The 27,089-nt window shown below is 39.3% G+C and overlaps 2 protein-coding genes across 3 annotated transcripts; both read left to right on the top strand.

The window, feature by feature from the left end:
• The first annotated feature begins 42 nt into the window (after window positions 1-42).
• ddx51.L (DEAD-box helicase 51 L homeolog) lies at window positions 43-8,259 on the top strand. Its single transcript, NM_001127763.1, is given in 15 exon segments — window positions 43-102; window positions 456-990; window positions 1,639-1,789; window positions 1,878-2,023; window positions 2,109-2,180; window positions 2,316-2,422; window positions 2,946-3,054; window positions 3,155-3,297; window positions 3,581-3,779; window positions 4,458-4,573; window positions 5,019-5,135; window positions 5,903-6,004; window positions 6,605-6,668; window positions 7,594-7,728; window positions 7,951-8,259. Coding segments are annotated over 15 exon segments (2,046 nt in total). The 5' UTR covers window positions 43-79; the 3' UTR covers window positions 7,978-8,259.
• Window positions 8,260-17,177: 8,918 nt separating this feature from the next.
• Window positions 17,178-25,634, top strand: gstt1-like.2.L (glutathione S-transferase theta 1 L homeolog). Of its 2 annotated transcripts, none has more exons than XM_018250932.2 (5): window positions 17,178-17,389; window positions 20,744-20,831; window positions 20,935-21,085; window positions 23,069-23,245; window positions 24,477-25,412. In XM_018250932.2, exons 1-5 carry the CDS (start codon window positions 17,269-17,271, stop codon window positions 24,672-24,674), a joined length of 735 nt encoding a protein of 244 aa, XP_018106421.1. In that variant the 5' UTR covers window positions 17,178-17,268; the 3' UTR covers window positions 24,675-25,412. The 2 variants fall into 2 exon arrangements, with proteins under 2 accessions (XP_018106421.1, NP_001090341.1); NM_001096872.1 differs by having other exon boundaries at window positions 17,258-17,389; window positions 20,940-21,085; window positions 24,477-25,634.
• Window positions 25,635-27,089: the final 1,455 nt, after the last annotated feature.

Genomic DNA, 27,089 nt, shown 5'->3' with positions numbered 1-27,089 from the left:
TTTACTTGCGACGGTCCATGCTGTAGGTTGAACTGCGGTAGAGGGGTAATACATTTTCGCTGGTAGCATTTATTCTGGAATGTCTCTGTTCGTCATCAACAGGTAGGAACGTTCGTTTTATCAATGGAATTAAAATCTTCTTAAAATCAGAATCGTCCCGTCTGTATTATAAAAAAAATCCGCCCATCGTAGTGGTCTATTTTATGGAACTGTTGGTCAGGCTTTCCATTGGAGGCTCTCAATTAAAACGTTTAATACAATCACCCTTGGTCTGAAAACTTATGCAAACGATTACACTTGTACAATTGCAGCTGTTAATGTAGTTGACTCTGTGCCCATTAGTGATTATTAATGAAATTGAAATTGCTCCTGTATCACAGCAAGTTGTGATTTTAATTGCATTTTGAATATCAAAAGGATTCTGTTAACTTGCTCTTTCTGTCTCTGAATTTCAGATACCTCGGGGATGAGGTGACCACATCTGAAGATCGTTCCAAAGCCCTGCTACAGAAATTGCATGAACAGGCCAAGGACAGGCAACAACAACAACAGAGGCCGCACTCAAAAGAGAAGGGTACTCCAAAAAGCAACCATGTTGAAGAAACAGACAAAACAATCAGCACAGAAGCTGAAACTGAAACTCCAAGGAAAACTAAAAAAAGAAAGAAAAAACAGGAGGAAGAAGTAAAGAGTCCCAGTGAGAATGAGCAGGACAGTCAGCTACAAGAAGCTACACATATTAAAGAGAAAAAACAGACCAAAAAGAAGAAGATCATAGTGGAGGAAAAGGATGAAAGCCCGGAGCACATTTCTGAACATGATGAAAGGAGCAGGGCAGAACAAGAATCTAGTAAGACAGAAGAAGAATCTCGAAGGGCAGAAGAAGAATCTAGTAGGGCAAAAGAAATAGAACCTAGTGGGGCAGAAGTAACCACATCCAATCCTAATTCCATTCTCCTTGGAGGGTTTGAGCCCAAGGCTGTTGAGAAGGTAGGGGGAAACATATTTGTGTTGTTGCACATTTTTATACCTGTAAGTCACTTCTTGTAAACATTGTTCAGATCTCATACAGATCTTCCATTATTTCAAGTTTTTGTTTTTTCCTGGCAGGAGAAGAAAATATTTTTTATATGAAAATTCTGTGGCCATTCAAAACGTATTCCATTTAATTTTGTCTGCCCCACAATTTATAGCTGGATGGTGCCTTTTTTAATGTTGCGTGTGGTGAAGGGCAAGGAGGGTGGAAAACTTTTATATTTAGTGCATATCTGTGAATAATCCTTACGTTAATAGCCACAAACCTGCATGTGATTATTTTTATCTATGACTCTTTAAGTCTAATAAGGAAACAAGGTGAAGAATATGAGAAACATGGAACTGTAACAGTTGTCACAGCATTCAAACCTATTTTACTTATTGTGTGCATTTTATGTGTATCATGCTTCAGATACCTTTTAAATTGAGAATACTGGTTTGGAAATGTCAGTGTTGCTTTAATAACTAGAATATTCACTTATTCAAGCTTGTGAATGAAACCACATAGTTAATGACAGGGAATAAATAAAAGTGAATCATCACCATAGTCCAGTTTGAGAACACGTGTCAAGCACCTTTCTAATGTATTCGAATGCTTTTCAGGTTTTGCCAGTTCTGCCCCAATGGTTGACTCAGCCAAGTTTCTTACAAAAGAATATTAAGCAGAACTTGGTTCCCATTCATGATATCCCTGGCCTGCACCCTAAAGTGCTGAAAAAGCTAGAAGTCAACAAGGTGAAAGATTTTTTCCCAGGTAAATGCTTGATCTTTCGTCATCCATTTTTTTTACTGTGTCACTTCTACATTTTGTCTTTTTTAATTAACCCCTGCTTGTCTCTCAGTCCAGGCTGAAGTTATCCCTGCCGTTCTGGACAGCTCTTGCCATGGCTTCTTGTTGGGTAAGGGTGGATACCGTCCCAGCGATGTTTGTGTTTCTGCACCTACAGGAAGTGGGAAGACATTGGCGTTTGTTATCCCTATAGTTCAGGTCTGTATCCATGGAAAGACTGCCTTTTTACAGCATACCTGATTTAAAATTGATTTGTGCTTTGACAAACATTTTTTGTTTTCAGACTCTGCTACAGCGAGTAGTATGTGAAGTGCGAGCACTTGTTGTGTTGCCTACCAAAGAGCTGGCCCAGCAGGTAAAAAGAAAACTTGACAGTAATGCCATCATTTTCCAGATTTTATTTAACTGTCTCCTCTCTCTTTGTCCTCCCATGTTTCTATTTTATTCTGAGTTTATTCTTGTTTTATTCTTTTTTGTTCCCTCTCACGAGGTCTGTAAGGTATTTAACACATATGTGGATGGTATGGGACTGAAAGTGGTCATGATAGCAGGACAGAAATCTTTTCTCAAAGAGCAGGAATCTCTTATACAGAAAACGTAAGTTCACAAACTTTAAGGTGGTAAAGACTACATGACAAGACCCCTCCCCCAAATTTGCTCAGATAATGACTGATATGACACCATTCTGTTGTGTTTAGTGGAGCCTTTGAACATGAACATAACGTGCTCCAGAAGCCAAGATGCTAAAGGCATGACTGAATAATACTATAATTGCTTCTAAAGTGAAAACCCATATATTCTCATGAATAATGCTTTCTAATGTGTTCTATATTACAATTTTTTTTGTACTAATATTTTTTGTGATTCTACATCCTTTAACCCTTTTTTATTGTGATTCTGCCCCATATGCTCCCTTCTGTTTACATTTGTACTCCTTTTCTTTCTCATATTTGGACTCCCAGCATGTACCACTTTCATTGTTCCTCTTGGTTTTATAGTTCTTGTACCTTTGCTATAATATGTAAACATCAGCTCTATTTCCTGATACTCATTACTGAGCTTTTTCTTACACTTCGATGTTAAATCCATTTTTTTTAATTGACTCCTTTCTGGAACACAGAGCATTTGGCTTTAGTAGCTTGGCAGATATTCTTGTGTGCACCCCAGGGAGGCTTGTAGATCATATTCAGCAAACAGAAGGATTTAACCTGAGGCATCTTCGGTTCTTGGTAAGCTCTTTTTTTCTGACATCTATCTCTAGTCAGACTTCTCAAATGTAATTTATGTGTATCTGCTGTGTATGTTCAGAACTTTATTTGCCAATTTCAGGTTATTGATGAAGCAGATCGAATGATTGACAGCATGAATCAGGATTGGCTCAATCATGTTACTAAAGCAGTGTTTCGGTTGGAGGCTGGTTCTCCCAACATGCTATTCACCAGGAAAGAACCTGGAATACTCACAGCAGCCAGGTACTCAGCATGCGAGTGTTTGTCCTACATCATTACAAGCTACACATGTATCCTGCCTATCTTCACTTCTTTATAATATGTTCCATAAATGTTTTCAACTGTCTGTATGCTGACCAGTAAAGTTCCATTAATTTATCCCTTCAGATATACTGCTATTTCTGATCATTTCTTTTAATACCAGGCTCATTGATTACACTTGATATTAATTACACCTTCTGACCTCATATCATATTCCATCAATCTTTTTAATTTTGTGTTGCATCTCTCAAAAAAAATTCTGCAGCTCTTGCCTTCACCAGACTCCTCTGCAGAAACTGCTCTTCTCAGCCACTCTAACCCAGAACCCAGAGAAACTAAAACAGCTAGGCCTGTACCAGCCCAGGCTCTTCATCTCCAAGCAAAAGGGAAATCCAAATGATTCCTCTGAAACACAAATGGAACCAAGTATATCAGGGAATTTTTCACTTCCAGAGGGGCTTACGGTAAGCAGATAAGGCTCCTGTTGAAAATAGCTGCAGCATGCAGTAGTGAGCATCATACTGGACATGGCAGCTTGTCTTGCATTTAACCAACAGAAGTGCAAGTTAATTATCTGTATTATTAATGCTGAAACTTGGTCAATCTCGGGATTTAGATATGTCAGTACCTGTATATCATAAATGATTTTTTACTGTGCATTAGAGCAGTGGTTTTCATTTGAGACTTATTCAGTTCAAACATCATTTGAGGTCCAACGTTTGACCAGGGCACTACTTGTTAAATGTAAATGCTACATGCTGGTCGGTTGCTGTTTGTGATTTGACAATAGCAAACTTTGCTTTTTTTATAACACCCTTTTATTGTATAAACCTTATGCTACAGTGTTGTTTATCCCCTACCCCCTAGAGTGGTTATTCCAAATAGCAGAATAATCTGTGGTTCTGCCCCAGCTGCAGATTCTGTTGTGCAGATTTCTGCTACTTCCATTTTTAGATTTAGTTGGAATAATGAGCAACGATCATGCCAACATTGACAACATTGCACGGTGCTTCATTTAGCTGGGACTGTCCTTTTGATCTTGGGATATTTGGAGAAGTGTCTCCATAGCAAAGGCCCATTCATTCTGTATGCTGATATTTTAACGTTATTTTTATTTTGCTGTCTTTTTTTCATTTTTTCAGCATTACTACATTCCATGCAATCTGAATTCTAAGCCTCTTATCCTTCTACACTTCCTCTTGTCTCTTCGTTTCTCCCGCGTCCTCTGTTTCACCAACTCAAGGGACGCCTCCCACCGGTAAGTCATTTCTCACCTACTATGAGTCCATATTTTACATAATTACAAAAATTCAGGTAATTTTACATGTAAATTTAGTCTTTAAAGGAATAGGTTGTGTTATTAAAATAGTTTGTCTGACCCTGAAATTTGTTTAATGCACTGAGATCACCCCTGTATGTCAAAGCTGTTAGCATAAATTAGGGGTTCAAAGATTTTACAAGTTGTGAGCAGCAGTATAAGAATGCTGTTATACTGTAGTTCCTTAGCATATTAAAATTATATCACACTAAATGAGAATACACTTTTCTAATAATAAATTATGAAACTATCGAGTCCTTTTCTAAAATGTCAATAATTGGGAATCTAGTAGAACTGTTATTGAGCAACACTTCCTCCCCATGGGTAGATTTTGGTCAGTGTCTCGGCATCACTGATATAGTTGCTAAGTCATTTTATTCCACAGCCTGTATCTGCTGATCCGTAGTTTTGGAGGAATCGATGTGGCAGAATTCTCCTCTCGCCTTAGTCCAGGGGAGAGGAAGAGGACCCTGAAGGAATTTGAGCAAGGGAAAGTTCAGTTGTAAGTAGAAATGGAAAGTGGGAATTATTCATGGTTTCTGTTTTACAGTTCTGTTTTTACATCATTATAGAGAATCTCCTGTTAAAGAGCAGCTAAAATTCACAGAGGCCTGGGTGTTGGACATCTCTGGTCTACATTACAAAACCAAAATAATTATGTATGATTTTAATGTCCATACGTTCAAGAGAAGAATGAAAAGATATAGGCAAATTAGATTTACTATGGTCCAGCTTAAAGGGGATTGCTACAGGTGTACATTAATTTTTCAGTATGATGTAGAGAGTGGAATCCTGAGCCAATTTGCAGTTGGTTTTCTTTTTTTTATTTGTGATTTTTGAGTAGCCTACCTTTTTATTTAGCAGCATTCCAGTTTGCAAGTTCAGCTATCTGATTGTTAGGGTCCAAATTACCCTAGTAACCATGCCTTCATTTGAATAGGAGACTGGAATGTGAAAAGGAGAGATACTATATAGAACGATGAGTAATAAAGAGTAGTATTAACAATATATCTGTATGTGTGTACAGACAAATGTATAAAAAAAATTATATATATATATATATATATATATATATATATATATAATTTTTTTTTTTTTTTTTATACATTTGTCTGTAGGTTTGAGGTTTGGACCCCCTTATCCACTGCCTTTGCCCCAGAGGGGTTGGGTGATCCCCAGATTATCTTGATCTAGAGTAAAAAGCAGATCAATGATGTCATATTGTGATTAATGGAACTGAGAACCTTTTGTACCTCTTTCTCTTTCAAGGTTGGTGAGTACAGATGCAACAGCAAGAGGAATCGATATCAAGGGAGTCAAATGTATAATAAACTATGATGCGCCACAGTTCATTCGAACATATGTTCATAGGTAACAACACAAGCTCTGCAATGAGAAGGGTTAACTCAGAATGAATGCTGCTGTTTTGTATGGAAGATGAATGAAATATTTGTTCTTTATATTGTAAAAGAAAGGTTCCTGGAGCTCAGGTTATTATAGAATATTTTAATAAGGTAATCAGATTGGGGTCATTGAAAATAAAAATTATCTGTGCTTACAAATGTGTAACATTAGTAAAATATTGCAGTTTTGTGTTGTTTTATTTTGAGGTTATATTAACTTTTTCTGCTTAAGTAGAAAGTATGCTTCCTCTTAAACATGTAAAAATGTCTTACTTCTTTCAGAGCAAACATTTGAGGTTTTCACAGCTGCAGGTTGAAGAACACCATAGAATTAAGTGGCATAATGGTTAGATAAAGCCAAACTTTTCATTTTTCTGCCAACACTTCCTGCCTCCAGGAATAAGTACAGTTCAGGGTCAGCCTGGGTTTTTGGTAGCTTTGGTGAGATTGACTTCACTGGTCCAATCCTGGCAGAAGAGTACATATGAGCACAGAAGACTAGACTCTTTAGCATACAGTATATGGCTATGTGCAAACCAGTAAAAGCTGCTTTCTCTTCTTCTATCAGGGTGGGTCGAACAGCTCGTGCAGGGAAAGCTGGCCTAGCATTCACAATGCTGCTTAAAGTTCAGGTATGTGCTGAGCTGATATACTGTGATTACTAATGATTGCAATGACTTATTTGTTATAGCTATCCATCTTTCTTTTAAAGTTGTAGTTGATCTATAAGGAAGCACACAGCATAAATATTTATAGTTTAGTAAGTCCGTGATAAAAACTCAAGTATACCACTCACACACTGGGTATATATGTGAAAAGTTAGTGGTGTATTTGAGTTTTTTTTATCACTAACTTACTACACTGCATATCTTTATGTTGTGCGCTTCCTTGTAGTTCAACTGCAACTTTATTTGATTCGGGACACCCATACAGAGGGATTTTCACTTCTGTTCTTGATATACTATACCTATTGATATCATCGCTTAATTTTTTGTTTTTTCTTTGTACTTATCACTTATCATCTCATCTATTCCTTCGACTCCCAGGGAAGTATAGGGCATCCGTGAAGACTTATCTCTTATAAATATTGTCAATTGATTCTGTCGGAAGTGACAGTGGGCAGAGCCAGCCATTAGCGTCATTAAAATTTTCTGGTGATCACTAACAGAAGCATTTACCTAGCGAGACTTTCTGACCGTGAAATTCATATCTGCATTCCCAAACAAGTTTGGTTAGAGGGGAAGTGTAAGGTATCCTGCTAGTCTTCTCACCGATTTGTTGAACCATTACAAAAAATATAATTCTTTTTCTTGACCTGGATGAAAACGCTTCCTGTATTTCCCCTTCCTAACCAAAGAACCTAAAGTTCTTAACATAAAGAAATACTACATTTTTTTTCAAAACCAAACAGTGAAATCTTGTATGCTTTATTTATGCTGCTCCAGTCGATTGTGCATGTTGCAGTCATATATGATGTTCATCTAATTAATATTTGAAAACATATACATTTTGCCCATCTGAATTATCTGCACATTCATGGCTGTCTTTCTTGGGCAGGAAAAACCCTATTTTGGTATGTTGAGGGATGCTGGGGCCCCAGAGCTGCAAAGGCAACTGGTAAAGAGCGAGTGTCTAAAGCAATATGAGCAGCGATATGAAGAGGCTCTAAGTGAGTTACAGAAAGCAGTCAAGGTGAGGCACCCTAATTTCATGCATTGTGATTTTTAAAGGGAAAATACAGTATATGAATTATTAAGAATGCCAAAGTAGTCCTGCTGTTTCCTTCATTTTCTTTTATTCTTTCTTCCCCCCTTTGAACTTCTTTTTGTATGTTAATAATTGTATATATCTTCTCTCTCGCCTACCTTTATCTTTTCAGTGTTGTTTATCCTGCTTTTCACATTCATTTTACAGAATGAGAGAGCTCAGAAGAGATCGTGAGACTAGCTATATGACACTAAACTCATCTGCCGTTTGGGGAACCTAGCTACTGACTGCATCCCTATAGTCAGTAATGCTGGAACTGAGCTTTCAAATATGCCTATAGACTTGTTCAGCTACCAGACCCTAGGGTCAACCAGCCTGACCATCAAGTACTGCTCCTGGTGAGCTCATCCTTTTTGTGTTTGCCCATATCAGTAGGGTTCACAAGTGCCAGAAAGTCGGAAACCAGGTGACTGGAGGAGTATTTGTAAGCTAATAAATACATTTTATTTATTTAAATTGGCTGGCCTTTTTGAAACATTCTTGTGTGTAGCAAAGCTTGTGCCTAAGGGATGCCTGTTGGCAGGGAACACCACTTATCCAAGTGTAAAAAGAGTCACTTAAGATTAATCATGCGGAAATTAAGGATATCTCAATGTTAGGTAAAATTTCAAATGTTTGCCTTTTATTTACTAGCCTGTAGCAAACAACATGAAGTCAAAATAGCACTATAGTAGAACCCCCATTTTATGTTTTTCATGGGACCAGGAAAAAATTATGTAAAATCCGAGAAAATATCAAATCGGGGAAATGTGTTAAAGTAAATTTTTCTGAAAGGATATAAGCGCAGGAGTCTGTATAACTTTGAGATACAATATTAACTGTATGAATAATAAGGGCATAAGCATTGCAGCATTAATGTTACACTTTAGGGGGCATGTGCAAGGTCTCTCAGTCAAATACACAACCTAAAGCAATAAGTGATTGGTGCAGGACTGTATAAGGGACAGAATAATTGTAATTGACAATTTACAGGCAGAACCAATGTAAAATATACATCTGGTTAGTATTTTAAAGGAACAGTAACACCAAAAAATGAAAGTGTTTTAAAGTAATGAAAATTTCATGTAGTGTTGCCCTGCACTGGTAAAACTGATCTGTCTGCTTCAGAAACACTGCTATAGTTCATATAAACAAGCTGCTGTGTAGCAATGGCAGAAATTGAAAAACGGCTATATGGCACAGGTTAACGAATGGATAACAGATAACACCATTAGACAGAGCTTATCTGCTATCTGCTGTGTAACCTGAGCCTTTTCTCCTTTGAATGGCTGCCCCCATTGCTACACAGCAGCTTAGTTATATAAACTATAGTAGTCTTTCTGAAGCAAACACAGAAGTTTTACCAGTGCAGGGCAACACTGCTCTATATTTTCATTACTTTAAAACACTTTTATTTTTTGACTTTACTGTTCCTTTAAACCTCTTTATTTGACAAAAAAAAACAACAGTTTTTGGGTACATCAGGACAAAATTTTGATGTAACATCCGGGAAAACATTACTTAAAATCAGGGAAATGCACCCATTAAAATCGAGGGTTCACTGTATAAATTTAACGTACACTCAAGTTAAACATGCACACAAAAGTACATACATTCTCATTTGTTTCCCACAACCGATTGTTATTCATCTGAAATTTAGGAGCTCATTTATTTAAGGGTGATGAATGATGATGGATGAAGGCATTGATAGTCACCTGTTGCAGAAGACCTTGGTCTGCTAGAAATTCTGTGTCCTTTTTCAAACTTTGAGGAAGCTCTGGCTCTGGATCTCAGAAGGAAGTTTGACTTGTTGGAGCCTCCCAAACAGTAGGCCTGAACTGGCAATCTGTGGATTCTGGCAATTGACAAAGGGACTGCTGTAAATTGCCAGAGACAAACACTATTGATCTATGCACCGGGCCAGAAGGGGTCTGGTTGTCTAATTCTGGGCAGGACCCAATGGTAACAGTGAGACAGTCTACCAGAGTGGTTGCGGCAGCATTGTTTTGTTAATGTAGCAGCTGTCACACCTTCCTGGCAATAAGAAACCATTGTCGAAATAGCTGCCTAAACCAGTATTCCCTAATAAGGAAATGAACTTCAGCACTAATGTCTCTAAAATCCAAATACTCTTTTCCATGACAACCACCTTCCATGGACTAACTGGTCTTCAATGTGTTTATCATTAACAACTTAAAATCAGCAGGCAAAAGGATTTTCCCTATTCGCTGGTCCATTTCATGAGTTTTTTTCCCTCCAGAAAATAAAAGTTTCATAGGAACACCCAAATAACATGGCCTGTGCAAAACCATCAAAATCTCTTGTGACAGTGGGCGTTTTTGCTCTTTAGTCTATGGAACCGCTTTGTCGAAGCTGTCATCAGCCACACAACTTGGGGATGAAATTCCTGAATATATTCATTCCATTATACTTAAAGGGATACTGTCATGGGAAAAACATTTTTTTTTTTAAATGAATCAGTTAATAGTGCTGCTCCAGCAGAATTCCGCACTGAAATCCATTTCTCAAAAGAGCAAACTGATTTTTTTATATTCAATTTTAAAATCTGACATGGGGCTAGACATTTTGTCAATTTCCCAGCTGCCCCCAGTCATGTGACTTGTGCTCTGATAAACTTCAATCACTCTTTACTGCTGTACTGCAAGTTGGAGTGATATCACCCCCTCCCTTCCCCCCCCAGCAGCCAAACAAAAGAACAATGGGAAGGTAACCAGATAACAGCTCCCTAAGGTGGCCATACACGGGCCGATAAAAGCTGCCGACAGACCGTGTCGGCAGCTTATTGGCCTGTGTATGGGGCCCCCCGACGGGCTTCACCAATCGAGATCTGCTCGATCGGATGGGACAGAAAATCCCGTCGGATCGCGGCCGCATCTATTCGTTGATGCGGTCCCGCGATCCGACTGCCCGTTAAGGCATCGTTAGGATCCGATCGTTGGGCCCTAGGGCCCACGATCGGATCAGCCCGATATTGCCCACCTCAAGGTGGGCATATCGGAGGGAGATCCGCTCGTTTGGCGACATCGCCAAACGAGCGGATCTCTCCATGTATGAGCACCTTAACACAAGATAACAGCTGCCTGGTAGATCTAAGAACAACACTCAATAGTAAAAACCCATGTCCCACTGAGACACATTCAGTTACATTGAGAAGGAAAAACAGCAGCCTGCCAGAAAGCATTTCCCTCCTAAAGTGCAGGCAGAAGTCACATGACTGGGGCAGCTGGGAAATTGACAAAATGTCTAGCCCCATGTCAGATTTTAAAATTCAATATAAAAAAATCTGTTTGCTCTTTTGAGAAATGGATTTCAGTGCAGAATTCTGCTGGAGCAGCGCTATTAACTGATTCATTTTGAAAAAATTTTTTTTCCCATGACAGTATCTCTTTAACCTCCAAAGAATTGAAGTAGTATTTGAACCTGGTGCTAAGAAGAGCCCACTTTTAAATCTGATCTTTTTTTACTGGCCCTTCTAGTGGGAAGTTAGTAAATGTAGTTGTGATTTCTGTAATATAGTAAAACCTGTGCCCACCCATGTCCTTCTGATTATGACAGAGATGGGAGGAGCATGGGTTGTTTTATCACTGGAGGGGGTGGTATACAGTCAGCAGCCAAGGAAAAGTCCCCAGAATGTTACCCATAGCCCATGCTCTCATGTCGTCCATAAATCCTACAGCAATTTTTTCGTTGAGGAAGAAAATGGGGGACAGTTAGAAATTGAAGATTAAAGTTTTTTGTTTTTTTTTTAGTATGTTATGGAATGGATAATTTTAAGTAACTTTTCAATTGGCCTTTATTTATTTTTTTGTTATTATAGGTTTTGAATTATTTCTTCTGGCACTTTTTCAGCTTTTAAATGGGGGTCACTTACTCCATCTAAAAAGAAGGCTACTGATTTATTGTTATTGCTACTTTTTATTACTCATCTTTCTATTCGGGCCCTTTCATATTCCAGTCTCTCATTCAAATTAATGCATGGTTGCTAGGGTAAATTGGACCCTAGCAATCAGATTGCTGATATTTCAAACTGGAGAGCTGCTGAATAAAAACATATATCTCAAAAACCACAAATAATAAAAAATTAAAAACAATTGTAAATTGTCTCAGAATATTTCTTTCTACATCATACTAAAATGTAATTTAAAGGTAAAGAACCCTTTTAAGCCCCCACAATATTTCTGATGTCTGTGAGTGTGTAAATACAGATATGGGACCTATTATCCAGAATGTTTGGGATTTGGAGTGTTCTGGATAACTGATCTTTCCATAATTTGGATTTTCATACCTTAAAGGGGTGGTTAACTTTTATTATGTTATAGAACGGCCAATTCTAAGTAACTTTTCAATTAGTTTTCATATTTTATTGTCTCTAAATCAGAAGCAATTACCCATTCAGACCCAAAAATTAGGGTTAAATTGTCATAGACTTCGGTTATCTTGGGTATGTATATCACATTTTCCACAAATCGTAAGTTATGTAAGAGAACCACAACCTTCTAGCCCCGCCTCCCACCACGGACTCCATATTTTATCAAATTTCTTTTGTGAGCCTTTAGCCAGCAAAGGTGAGCTAAATGAGTGGCAGATTTTGATTTACTAGTGTAATCCAAGTTTGCACTGTAGGGGGTTTAGGGCCCATCCACATCATAGAAATGATTTTCCTGGCATAATATAAGAGGGTTTTATATCTAGTTCTGGCATGGCTGGTAGTTATTATGTCATCTATAAGTCCCAATATACACACCTGTGGTGTAAGTATCCTTGGGAAATCCAATTTGTCATCTAGAAGTTTGAGAACCTCAGTCCAGAATTTGGCTACTGGAGGACAGCTCCAGGCCATATGTAGAAAGTCTGCTCCCTCTGTCCCGCACTTGAGTTTGGGTTGTAAGGGTCTGGTCCATTATTTATTTTTTATAGTTATTTGCCTTTTTCTTCTGACTCTTTGCAGCATTCAAATGGGGGTCGCTGACTCCCTTCTAAAAAAACAAATGCTCTGTAAGGCTACAAATGTATTGTTACTTTTTATTATTGATCCTTCTATTCAGGCCCTCACCTATTTATATTCCAGTCTCTTATTCAAATCAGTGCATGGCTGCTAGGGTAATTTGGACCCTAGTTACCAGATTAGTTAAGATGCAAATTGATGAGCTGCTGAATAAAAAGCTAAATAACTCAAAAACCTTCAATAATAAAAAAATTGAAACAAATTGCAAATTGTCTCAGAATATCACTTTCTCAAAGGTGAACAACCCCTTTAAGTCTATTAGAAAATAATTTAAACATTAAAAAGGCTGGTTTTGCATACAGTAAGGATCAATTATGTCTTAGCTTGGATCAAGTACAAGGTATGGTTTTATTATTACAGAGAAAAATAAATAATTTTGAAAAATTTGGATTATTTGATTACAATGGAGAGTCTTTCCGTAATTCAGAGCTTTCTGGATAATGAGTTTCCAGATTATAATGGAGTCTATGGGAGACAGCCTTTCTGTAATTTGGAGCTTTCTGGATAATGGGTTTCCAGATAGGGTTGCCACCCGGCCGGGGCCGGTATTACAAATTTACCGGCAATGTAGCTGCCGGTAAATTTGTAATACCATTAAAAGGAGCCCTCGGCCTGCCCCCAATCCCCTGGAACTTACCTTATCTTTTACTTCTTCTAGCGACGGTGGCGCGGCCCCGCCCCTTTTGATGTCACGGCCCGCCCCATTGTGACCCCGCCCCCCAGCAGCCGGTAATACATTTTAAAAAAGTTGGCAACCATATTCCAGATAACAGATCCCATACATGTACCATGCTTTGAGTCAAAGTGTAGAGCCTGTTTCACCAACATCATCCAGTCTTTTTCTGTGATGGCAAAAGGTCCATATTCATTTCTTCAAAGTGCTTAGCCAGCATAAATTCAAACTTGAACTCCTCTGTCTTATTTTGCAACACATGCAGCAGAGAGAGAGAGGGGAAGTACAACCTTCGGGCGATGGGTTTTCACAGCTTGAGAAAACATCATGCTTTGACTTCCTCTGGTTTTTTTTTTTTTTTTTAATTCAAGCAAGTTTATTGAATAGAAATATCAGCACATACAAGGATCACTTTCTGTTAGACTTCCTCTGTTTAACTTGAGCACACTTCAGTCCTCTTTAAAAGAAAGAAACATTAATAAAATAAAAATGCTCCCCAATACATAAGGAAAGGACAGTTAATCATGACTAAGAATCATGGAATTCTCATCTAAAAACAGCCATAGGCATGGCTTTCCTCTCTAATTTTGGACGAGTTTAGATCCTGTAATTGCCAGAGAGCTGTGTGTGAGTGTGGTTTGTCAATGCATAATCAGAATATAGTTGCATACTCTGCGGAATCACATTGATAGTTCCATGTCTGACCTTGGCTGCAGCCCTAATGGAACAGCCAGTAAGGAAGGGCTGGAGTGCACTAAAGTGTTAGCAAGTATCCTTCCTTTAAGCTGATGTAATAAGGGATCTGCTGGCACATATATCTCTCCAGGTGTCCAGATGCCGTGCAGCCATATTCACTTCCACAAAACAGAAGTTCAGAGATAACTGCTAGAGATGAACATCCACATGTTTAACTTGTAGCCATGCAAATGATAAGAGGTGTATGTCTGAGCTGCCTTTCAATGCCAGCCTTCTGTTTAATATCATCTGGGCAGCTGCTTTTGTCAAGGAAGCTCATATCCATCTACTTAAACAGGATGTTCATATTTATATCAACTTTGAACATGTTATAGATGAACTTGGTCTAAGATACTGTTCAACAGACCATAATTATTTATTTGGAATGCTTTGAAATATTAGTTTGCCTCTTTCCAGATTGAAAATAAAAATGCCATCTGGTTGTTGGGAGCAATGGCCCTGGCAACCAAAAACCAGATCATATTTGAGTTGTCGTTCTTATTTTGAATAGTCTGTCTGGTTTTATACCTTTAAAGAGCCATTAACATCATAAAGTGAATTTTTTTTTTATTTGCATTGAAGGGTTGCATCTGTCTGTCCAGTACATAAAGATAAAATATTGTTTGCAGCAATAATCCTATTCCGTATGAGAGATGCTTTCATGGCAGTTTTTTTGCTTCCCTGGTATATTTTTACCTGCTGAGCAATATGTTTCCACTCCTGCTACTTCCCAATTAAGGCAATGGCAACTGTCAGTAGAGACATTTAATCGGCCATTAAAAGGATTCTGTCATGATTTTTATGGTAGAGAACAAAGAAGGATCGGCACACAGGCATTCATGCCTGTGTGCCGATCCTTCTTTGTTCTCTAGTATAAGGGAGGCTGCCGGATCCTCTGGGATTGAGCACCGGGCTGATCTGGTGAAGGGTGTGCGTCGGTTCTCTCTACCTTGATGATTTTTATGGTGTCGTTCTTATTTCTAAATTACATTGTTTATACTGCAAATAATTTATTCTACCAGGGAGCTATTATCTTATGTCAGGGTGTTGTTGTCTTGTTACCTTCCAGTTATTCTGTTGATAGGCTACTGGGGTAATGGAAGGTGGGTGACATTTATTAGAGCACAAATCACATGGCTGAGGGCACCTGGGAAACTGACAACATTTCTAGTCCCATATCAGATTTCAAAATTAAAGATAAAAAAAATCTGTTCTTTTGAAATTGCTGGAATCCTTCTGAGCCAAGACCTGCAAAACACAGCAATACATGCAGCATTTCAGTGCAGAATTTTGCTGGAGCAGTGCTATTAACTGATGTGTTTTGAAAAAAACATGTTTTCCCATGACAAAATACTTCTCAGCGTGTCTTCACTTCAGTACTAAAACCAATGTATTCTAAAAAATGTATACTAATTTGGGCCTGCATTCCAAATGATATATTTATTTTAACAGGCTCTATTTTGAATTGTAACTTGAACAAATACATTGAACAAATACATTGAACAAATAAATGAACACAAGACATATGTCTATATAAACAATCCATTTGTATGCACAAAGTGACCATCACTGAAAACTCTACAGGGCAGGAACCTCCTTCCGTATATTTACAATGTTTATGTTACAATGTTTTTCTCCCTGTTTGTTCTGTGTGAAATTGTATGTCGCTTTGTATCTGTTTAAGAGAGAGACTTGCACTTATTTTGTACAGGGTTTGGTCTTTAGAGGAGCTAGTAACTTCCTGAATAGACAGGTGTATGTTTTGTTTGCAGTTTTTACTGACTGATATATGGGCTCTTTCCTGCAGCTGTTTAGTAGGATGAGCAATGCTGCACGTATTGCTGTGTTTTGCAGGTCTTTGCTCATAAGGATTCCAGCAATTTTAATAATGTTATATATACGGGTATAGGATCCCTTATCTGGAAACATGTTATCCAGAAAGCTCCGAATTAATTGCAGATACTTTGCTATTCCCCTGTATAGCTTGATAGGCACATATAAATAAAGAAAAACTGAGTTGGAATCAAAGTTGAATCCACTTCTGAGTTAAAGGTGGGAACCCAAAATAGTGTGATTACATCCCACAAACGGGACCAACATAAATGTTTGGTGGGACATCTGCCTTCCAATATATTTCCTCATCTACCCAACCAAAATTGTGACTTTATCTCATTATTATGGAAAATAAAGTTGTCTAATACACAGAATAGGTGTGAATAGAGTGCCCACTAGATCTGTGGTGTTACAGACTTATCTCATAGGTTATCAGTTTGTTATGCTTCCTTACAACTCCTGAGTGACCAGTATAAACTTCTGCATCTGCAGTTTAGGGTGCTGTTATACAGGGCTGTTTCTGGGCCTGCATTTGCCTCTCTGTGGCATCAGCTCACTTGCATGTTTGTAGTCTGTACCCAGAGGCACTAGGCCTGGGTGCAGACACATGGAGGGGATTTTGTTGCAGAAACGCATGAGTATGCATTTTCATAATGAAATTTGCTTCTTGTGTCTGCACAATGCAGTACCTCTGGGTGCAGAGACGTGAACAAATTCCAGCATATTGGCAGATTTCCAGCTTTCACTTATACAAAGGCTTTGTTGTAGTTTCCCAAGTTAGCAAATGAACTGATAAAAAATGAATATAAATCAAAATAAAAGGGGGTGTTGTCTTGTTGTTTGTTAAATCACATGCATGGAAACCTGATGAAGAGAGGGGTATACAACAAAATGTTTTTTGGTATACTGTAGTATAATAAACACTATCACAGCATGAGGTTTTACTGTGTGCAGGATCCCTCCGTTGCTTGAAATCCAAATAAATACACTGATTTTTCCTTAAAACAAAACCCAGTGCTAAAAAACCATAACCATACTGATGTACTTGCTGGAGGCAATATCCTGTTTTCCTTCCAACGCTGTAATGCTGCTGTATGAGACGGGGTATATTTACATACTGGGTGGATCCCGTTACAGTTCAGAAGTCGCTCCCACTAGTTGACTGTGTAGTCCTGCAAATTCTGCTCAACTAGTAAGAAGACCTTTACGTTTTCTAGCAATGTCCAGCTCAGAACTCACCCTGTATCTGGACCTCCTGTCACAGCCCTGTCGTTCTGTCTACATTTTTACCAGAGCAAACAAAATCCCTTTCAACCATTGCAAATTGCAGCTGTTAAAAGGTAAGTCTGTGGGACAATGGGGAAGGACATTGATTTGAAAGGGAAGATCTGCTGCCTTATATAGACACTTACAGCTCTGCAGGGGGCTCTGTGAGTTTATTACTTTGGTCGGTGATGTAAGTAGAATACAATACAGTTATAGGATCTATTATCCAGAATGCTTGGGACCTGGGGGTTTTCAGATAAGTCTCTTTCTGTAATTTGGATCTCCATTCTTTAAGACAGTGATGTCAAACTGGCAGCCCACATGAAAGTGTATAGAATACAGATCCGCACACACACTGGTTAATGCAGTCGGGGAGTATCCCCTTTTATTCAGCCACCAAACATTCAACGTTTCGGGGGGGGGAACACCCACCCTTCATCCCCCCACATGAAAGTCTGCCTGCTGTGACTGCTTACCATGTGTAAAGTTTAAAAGATATCATTTCTGAGATTAACTGGCCCCTGTTTAAACCTCAAATTCAGACAGTAACCTCTTTGTTCACACCCCTAAAGCCCTGTACTATTCACACCTCAGTCCCAGAATGTCAGTGCCCACATTGTTCATCTGCTCACACTCATACAAACTGCTTGAGGGGCATCAGCATTGTGTCACTTTATGTAGCACAGTATAAATCTTACAGTGATCCTAATAGGTTTCTCTGTCTTCTGCTGTGTCTGCCTGCCCTATGCTCCCTGTGTGTGCCATACTCTGCCTGCACATGTTTAATCATATGCTGTGTTCAGTCCCTCTGTACCACATAAGTTGGACAGCACTGCCTTAGGGCTCTTACACACGGCCGTTCCGACCTGCGCTCCCCTGCATTCCGTTTTTTGGCGTTCAGCCGCAGGGGAGCGCAGGAATAGACGCAAGTCATTATTTGAAATGGGGCTGTACTCACTCAGGCGCGTGTAGGCGCCGAATGCAGGTTCAGACGCAACATGCTGCATTTTTCCTGCGTTCGGCGCCTACACGCGCCTGAGTGAGTACAGCCCCATTTCAAATAATGACTTGCGTCTATTCCTGCGCTCCCCTGCGGCTGAACGCCAAAAAACGGAACGCAGGGGAGCGCAGGTCGGAACGGCCGTGTGTAAGAGCCCTTAAGCCAACTACAAAACATTTAAAAATTAAATAAATCCAATAGGATTGTTTTTGACACCAATATGAATTCATAACACTTAGTTAGGATCAAGTATAAGCTACTGTTCTATTATTACAGAGAAAAAAGAAATCATTTTTAAAATGAGAATTATTTGCTTAAAATTGACTCCCTAGGAGATGGAAATTCACTGCTGTGGTAGATTTCTGTATAACGGTTTTCTGGTTAATTCCATATCCATGTATTATAATTATGCTTTATTTATATAGTACTGACATCTTTATGCAGCACATGACAGAAATCATTCATCTTTGATATCAGTACCTGTCCCAGTGGAGTTTTGCAATCCAAGTTCCCCACCATAGATAAATCAGTTTCATCAGGAGCCAGTTAACCTGCCTGTATGTTTTTGAAACTCTGGAATTGCCCACTTGACACAGGGCGAACAAACTCCTTGCAGATAGTGATAGCACTGGAGGGAATTGGTGAGCTTATTGCTTGCTGAAAAATAGACTCATTCATATAAATTAATTAAGTAGAGAGAGTTGGGACAGTTTTACACTGACCATTTCAAATTTCAACATTGGCTTTAGCCCTGTTAATAAATGAATACTAGCGCTTGAATTGAGGCTGTAATTGAGGATAATCTGGCACATATGATTCCCCAGATGTTTTGTGTCAGGAAAACTGAAGTTTAGTAATTGCAGCTGGAGGAAGAGTCATAAGTTGCAGCCATCAAAAACGGCAAGGAGTTTATCTTCGTGTTGTCTTTGCATGCCAACCTTCTATTTATATCATCTGGGCAGCTGCCTGTGACATGGAAGTCCCAATTAGAAAACTTAAGGGGGTACTAGATCATAATATCAGTAACCAGTTTTCTGATAAGTATTTGTTATGGATGTGCAGGATTTGACAGAAGCCTAATACCAGTATAGTATATACTGTATTATCTTGAAACCCCATTATCCAGAATTACTGGAAGGCCATCTCCCATGGGGGCAAATTCACTAACTGGCGGAGTTGCGCCAGCGATGGCTTTGCCGCACTTTGCCTGGCGAATTTTTATCAGCGCTACGCAAATTCACAAAAATGCGAAGTTGCACTCAGTGAAGTGAAAGATAGCGAAGTTATGCTAGCGAAAATTTGCCCGGCAAAGCGAAGTTGCGGTAGCGAAGGGGAATTTGCATACGGCGGGAACTTAAAGTTTGAATGGACGTATATGTTACAGCAAATACATAAAACTACACAAGCCCAGGGAACCTTAATAAATGCAAATAGAGACGTTTTATTGCCCTACACATGTGCCCAGAGTATAGTTTATGTGCCATATGTAGGGGGAAAGCAGGGGGAAGCAGGGTACCCCAAAAAAAAAAAATTTGGTCCTTTTGCAGCCTATCACCCATAAAAATGGGACTTAGAAAAAATGTTACTTTTTTTTTTTTTTTAAAGCCTTATCTACTCTATTGCACTTCGCCAGGTAACGTTCAGTAAAATCAACTTCATAGTGAATTTGCGTAGTAACGATTTTTAGTCCTGGCGAAAATTCGCCTGGCGTTAGAGTGCGAAGTTGCACTAGAGTCTCGCCAGCCCCCATTAGCAAATAGGCGAAGCATCGAACTTACTTAACGCTGGCGTTCACCACTTCACACCTTAGTGAATTTCCCCCATAGGCTCCATTTTAATCAAATAATTAAAATATTTAAAAATGATTAAAAAAAAAATATTTAAAAATGATTCACTTTTATTAACTTTTAATATGATATAAACATTCATTAGAGCACCTTTGGACTGGAATCTGCAAATACTTGTGCTACCAGACTTTTCCCATTCGAGTGGATGGTAGGCAGCAGGCATGCTTTCCTGCACTTCTCCATCCACTTGAAATAGATCCACAAAGAGAGATACATTTTAATGACAGTGTATTTTAGCAAGGGAAGATATGAGATAACATTGTTTGAATAAAAACCATCTGCATTTGGCAAATGTCTGGCAAATACCACATGCTGAAAGCTGAAAGCAGGCAGACCCAAGGACACAGATATGAGGGGGAGGAATAAAAAACACTGTAGAGTAGTGATACAATTTTAGGAATGTTCAGGGTTGATGTAGGATAAGTGATTCTAAGGTGGGCTCTTTTGCTTCTTTTATGTTTTTTATTATTCATGATTTTCTTTTTAAGGAATTATAAACATAAACCATAATAAACAGGTTTTCTGTGTCATGATTACAAGGATGTGTTTCACAGCCATTGTGACTTGTGATATCTTTGCAGGGGAACATCTAACTCAAGAGTTTGGGAAAGTCAATGCTTTACATAAAGTGCCTGCACTGAAAGATGGAGACTTCACAATGGCAGAAAGGTGAAGTAGAGTGTTTTTTTAGTGTCATACAAAGACAGCAATGTCAGGATTACTAAACTTACTGGAGGTAAGGTCAGCTGCTAATAGTCTGTTTATCCCCCAGCACAGCAATACTACTTTATCTGGCTCGTAAATATAAAACCCCTGATCACTGGTATCCATCGGATTTGCAGAAGCGTGCCCGTGTTGATGAATACCTCGCTTGGCAGCACACCAACACCAGACCCAACAGTGCTAAGGTCTTTTGGACGAAGGTAACTTAAGCCATTTGTATTAGTTTACTTTGCTACACAATCTTTAGGATGTGGAATATATGGCCTTTACTGATAACTTGCCAAGAGCAGTGTTCTTGCGAAACAATATGCTCAGGTTGCTGCATGGCAATAGGGATGCATTGAATCCAGGGTCCTGCTCTGCGATTCAGAATCCCAGTCATGTAACTTTAGAGCACCAAATGTTTCTGGTAATAATGGCAGACATTTTTAAAATATGTTTTTATTTGAATATGCAAATTAGGGTTTGGTTTTCTGTTAAATTACTAGTAGAACTTTGGTTTAATCGACAAATTAAGGATTTGGCGCATGCCTAATGATAAAGCAGCTGTAAGCATCATGAAATAAGGTCATGATGTTGTAGAGGACTGGTGCAGGTATGGGATCTGTCATCTGGAAAGCTCCAAAGTACAGGATGGCTGTCATTCATAAACTCCATTTTGTCTAAATAATTAGAGTACTGTGTTATTATTACAGAGAAATAGAAAATCATTTCTATTTCTCTGTAATAATAACACAGTACCTTGTACTTGATCAAAACTAAGATATACTTAGTCCATATTGGACGCAAAACCAGCCTATTGGTTTATTTAATATTTAAATGATTTTCTAGTAGACTTAAGGTATGAAGATCCAAATTATGGAAATATCCATTATCTGGAAAACCCCAGGTCCCCTGCCACCCCTGAAATTCTGCTGCCCTAGACCTCGGCCTTTGTGGCCTTGCCACAAATCTGGGCCTGTGTGCAATCCCCTAAAGTTTGGCCACTAAAGGGTCCCTTAGTTTATTGAACAGAACGGCTCCTCTTTGTGGGTCATATCATATTAGAGCAGGAGTGCTCATACTTTATTACAACTATTTCTTATGTAACTTTAACATAATAAATATGAAAATGAAAAGCATGAAATAGGAGATGTATTTAGACAAGCTGTTTGTTGACAATGTCTTGAGATCTACTGATCACCAGTTAAAGGTCTACTGGTAGATCCCGATCTATCTTTTGGGCCCACCTGATTTAGAGTACATTAAGATATATAATTGTGAAGCCATGCTGTTTCAACATGGCTCCCTGAGAAGTGGATAGAAGTCAAGAGTGGAACCCCAGATAAGTATCTCCTTTTATAGGTCTCTCTAGGAGAGACTTTTAGCTCACGGTTATTTTGCTGAGCACTATTAGAGAGACTAGGTTCCTAGTGGCATTGTCACCCAGCGGGGAGGTGGATGTGCAGTTCCGCCTGGGTTTCACTCGGAAAGGAGTCCCAAGAGAAGGGAGAGTTGTGTTAGCTCACAGTATAGGAGAACACCCCTGAGTACATTAAGATATATAATTGTGAAGCCATGCTGTTTCAACATGGCTCCCTGAGAAGTGGATGGAAGTCAAGAGTGGAACCCCAGATAAGTAGGATCCATGTAGATCCGAAACATGTTGTGTTAATAAATATTTTGCAGCAAAGTCTGCTGAATCGTGTGCTCCATCCTATAATCTTTTTATGTATTACATTGGTCAGACTGGTGTGGCCTAATTTTGGAAAGAGAGCAGCAACCCATGGTGGATTTCATTAGAACAAACCTGCTTTTTTAACAATTCCTGTGAAGGTAGCCTTACCTCTGAAATTCCACTTATACAATAGCAATCACACACTCTTACCACTCATACTCCAACATAATCCAGCTGCTTTTTTTTCTGCAGAGTGGAGAAAAAGTAGACCAAAAATATATGCCCCCAAGACATGCCTTCAATCTGCCAATCTGTCTGATATACCACAACGTTTTAAGTAAGACCTGCAACTTTTTGGCTCTTTTTAAGGAATACTCTAAATTACGAACATTGGAAGTATGGATTAAGCTACAAAATCTAAAACTAAAATCAATATTCTTGCAACAAGAACATTTCTGTTCCAGCAGTAGCACTATCCAGTATAAGCAGTTTCTAGCAATATAAGGATCTTTTTCTTTTCTGTCAGTGTGTATCCCCAACCCTTCTAGGAAAGGAAGCCCCCCGTGAAAAACTTGATGCAGTACTGGCAGACTTTAACACTACCATGAAGAATCTGGAAGAGAAATTCCTGGGGAACAAACCCTTCATTGCTGGGGATGAGATCTCTGTGGCAGACCTGGTGGCCATTGTTGAAATTATGCAGGTAATGCAGAAATAGTTGTAGGTTGCCCTTGTTGCAGCTTTCTTTAGCCATTATGTTAGAAACAGGGCACTACTTGAAAAGCATATCAAAATGTACAAGTGGCACACATATTAAAAACCCAGCGTGTTTCAGCCCTGAATACCCCCAAATACCCAATCCAATACCAAAATATATTGAAAAAGGCTTGGCACTTTAGGGCAAGAAAAAACTTTGTAGAAGAATATATATCAAAGATATATGTCCCAAGGCTCAGTTAGTAGTTAAAATTACATATCTTTTTATTACAAATCACATTTAAAATGGTACATTCTGACCCCACATGGCCATACTAACTGAGCCTTGGGACATATATCTTTGAGATATATTCTTCTACATTGTGGCCAGGGGTTCCTCGCCAATGAGGCGAGTTGAGGCTGTCGCCTCAGGCGGCAGCGCCCCACTAGGTACCAGGGGCAGCAAAAATGCTGCTCCTGGTACTTTAAGAGCGAATTTCCAGGGGAATGGGGGCAGCAGCAACTGCTGCTGCCTCAGGCGGCGAAGGGGCCAGGATCGCCCCTGATTGTGGCTGCTTTGGAACCGGGGCAAGTCCCTCTGGCTCAATTTGGATCCACAGGAATCAGCTATATGAATTTCCCATTAGGAATAGAGAACAAGAAAAAACTTTGTCTAGTTTCCAAAGTAAAAACCAGACAAAGACCCAAAAAGTAGCCCAAATCCGTACCTTAGCTTTGTACTTTCAAAACCTACCTGGGCTTTAAATTAGTAGCCCAATTTGGCTGGAAAACCGCCAACCTGGCAACCTTGGTGCTGACATCACTTTCTTAGATACGGACGCAAACAAACAAATTACTGCATGTCGCCATGGCAACCCATGCGGAAAGACACTCCACAGGGGCTATTTGTACTTGTCAGGGCCTATTGTGAATCCCAGTCTGGACCTGGCCGAGGTCACTATATTCTAGGGGTCAGTATGCCATTAAATGCTTATGGACACTTTCCATTATACACAGTGTCCTAAGCTGGAGCTGTTGTACAGTCATACATTGAGATCACTGTATCAGTAATGTACCATTTAACTCAAGCACTTACTGATACCGTAATGGCAGTGTAATGTTATTGTTTCGTTTCATGGTGAAAATTGGCAGATATTAAATAGTAATTAGTTGTCATGCAAATATATTCATTGCTCTTTTAGCAGCATAATCAACATACTATATTGTATCCATTGCAGGTAATTGCAGGTGGTGTGAATGTGTTTGAAGAGCGGCCAAAGCTGGGAGCCTGGAAGCAGCAAGTAGTAGAGGCAGTGGGAGAAGACCTCTTTCAGGAGGCACATGAGTGGATTCTCAGTTTCAGCAAACAAAAATTTGAACCACTCCCAGCTGAGCTACTGCAGCGCCTGAAGAGCAGCCCACTTTATAAGGACTGATTAGACCCTTAAGTGATTTGCACTTTTACTCCATACTTTAACAGTGTTTCATATCCATAATGTCTAGAGACGTTTTGAAGGCATTTATGGCATCTGTCACTGATTTTAGTTTAGTATTCATATAAATGCAGTGCTAACATGCTATTTTATCTACAGTCGTTTGCCCATGTACCAAGCAGCATTTAAGCTATTTTTGGGAAAGTCATACTCCTATTGCATTCCAATGTCTGTATCATTTTCAACAGAGGTCTTTTGGTTTCAAGGGGAATTACATTTCTATGAAACTATGACTTATCCCCACCCCACCCAAGTTATGTGACCATGAAAACAGCATTCTGTTACTTTGGTTCCACTGTGTGCATGCCACAGAACATCACATTCAATTGGAATTCTTTGGAAGGGGTAAATCAGAAATTAGACAATCGTTAAGTTCACATTTAACTAGTCCCTCTAGCATTCAGTCTTTCATATGTTCAAATTGCACATTCTTTCTATTCGATCAAAACACCAAAATGCATGCTGTGAGTGAATGATGCTGATATGAAAAACCCTAACTGCTTACCACTTGTCCTTGGCTGTAATATATCCTTGCACAATGCAGACTTGATATATATACATATATATATTTATATTTACAGAGGCTAGAATACAAATATAGAGGTTGGCAATACTTGTAGATGACTTCATGAGCATTGTCAAGCAATCATTATCATTATAAATAAAATCATCTACAAAGCCCATCTCTGACAGACAGTCCATTGAATATATGTTTATTGTTATGTAACAGTGTTATACTATAGGTTTATTTTGCATCCAGGTCTGAGAGATTTAATCGAGTTGCTGCTGGTGTAAAATATACTGATGCCTTGTGCATGACTGTCATACTGCCGCTGTTTTGTTCTTGCTCACTATGCAGGCATCTTTCCTGAATGGAATAAACTGAATTGAATCTGCATTGAACAGAACCCTGTTCAGAACTGTCAGGTATCCTCTTAAATACCCACTATGGATAATTTTTTAGATCTAAAGGTCAAGTGAATATAAGGATGATGAACACTTTACCATGTAAATCAAGATCAATATGGCTTGACAAATCCCTCACCATTCAGGTCTCCCAACATTTTTCTTCCTGCGCCTGCCTAACTGCAGGGTGCATCTGAAGGCAAAATAGATGGATTGGGCTCAGTGCCAGACTGGACTGCTAGGGTACTGGGCAGTAACTTACAGCAACCAATCAGTAATGTTCTTTGGTCTAACAGCTGCAGGAAGTTTGATGAAAGCAACAATTTGATTGGTTATATGACCTGTCTACCCCTTGTACTGTGCTCACTGACATGGGGTGGCATAGCATCTACACATCAGTGGATTTCAGTGTGTAACACGAAAGTATGCAATTTTGCATTGTAATCCAGGAGCAGATTGCCCTTTTCTCCAATGGTGTATAAATGATGTGTTCCACTAGCTCTACAGGCAACTAAACCACGAGCCTATATAGGCAATACAGCATGAATAAAGGCAGTGCTCAAAACATAAGCATGCAAAGCTCCTTCATAGCTGGAATGAGTTTGTTTGTTGTGCGTAATTATTTGTATAAAATAAATACTGCTTTCTGCCCACAACCAAAGAACAGATGGATCAGTATAATTAACATTTTCCTCTTGTGACATAGTTCCGCACACACTCTGTTAATTTCCTGTTAGAAAAACCAGCAATGCACTGCTGTGGCTTTGCTCAATTTTTTTTCTTATCGGCTATGACTGTTATTTTATCCAGAAGGTATTGATGTTACTCTGCCTAGCTGAAAAATAATCCTGTTTTTCTGCCTCTGCCAAAGAGCGAGTCTTCAGTAATGTAACTAACCCAGCCCGGGCCCAGGTGCAGGATGTGCATCCGGCACCCCCTACCCCCTCCAGACACAAATTCTCTTACTGGAGGAGAGCGTGAAATAAGCTGCACAGTTTTTACTTCTCCAGTGGGCCCAGAGGGGGTGCAGGCCCAGGTGCAATCGCACCCCCGGTAGTTACACCACTGTGATTCTTGTAAGGGCTCTAGTGATGTTCAAGTCAAAAGAATGCATCTGGACCTTCCAGAACCCAAGCGAACAGACTACTTTTGTGACCCACTAACTGGCAGCTCTTGGGTGCATATATTTAACCAGAGGATTGACACAAAACTTACTGGACACCAGAGAGAATTCATTTTAGGGCCTCTTAAAATTTGTCGATAAGTATATATTTAAGTGCTTATCGATAAGTGCCCCACAGGGCTGCCTACAGACCCTACCCCATGCCTAGCAGTCCCAGGAACTGCTCCCTGTATAGCAGCGGCTCCCAAATTGTGGGATTGGTCCCTGTACGAGGGTTCTGAGCATTGACTGGGTGGACCAGTCTAAAGGCCAGCTTGGAAGGTATTATA

The sequence above is a fragment of the Xenopus laevis genome, chromosome 1L (assembly GCF_017654675.1).
Source record: "Xenopus laevis strain J_2021 chromosome 1L, Xenopus_laevis_v10.1, whole genome shotgun sequence".
Classification (NCBI taxonomy): domain Eukaryota; kingdom Metazoa; phylum Chordata; class Amphibia; order Anura; family Pipidae; genus Xenopus; species Xenopus laevis.
The sequence above is the reverse complement of the archived record's forward strand: the minus strand, read 5'-3'. Positions and strand labels throughout refer to the sequence as shown.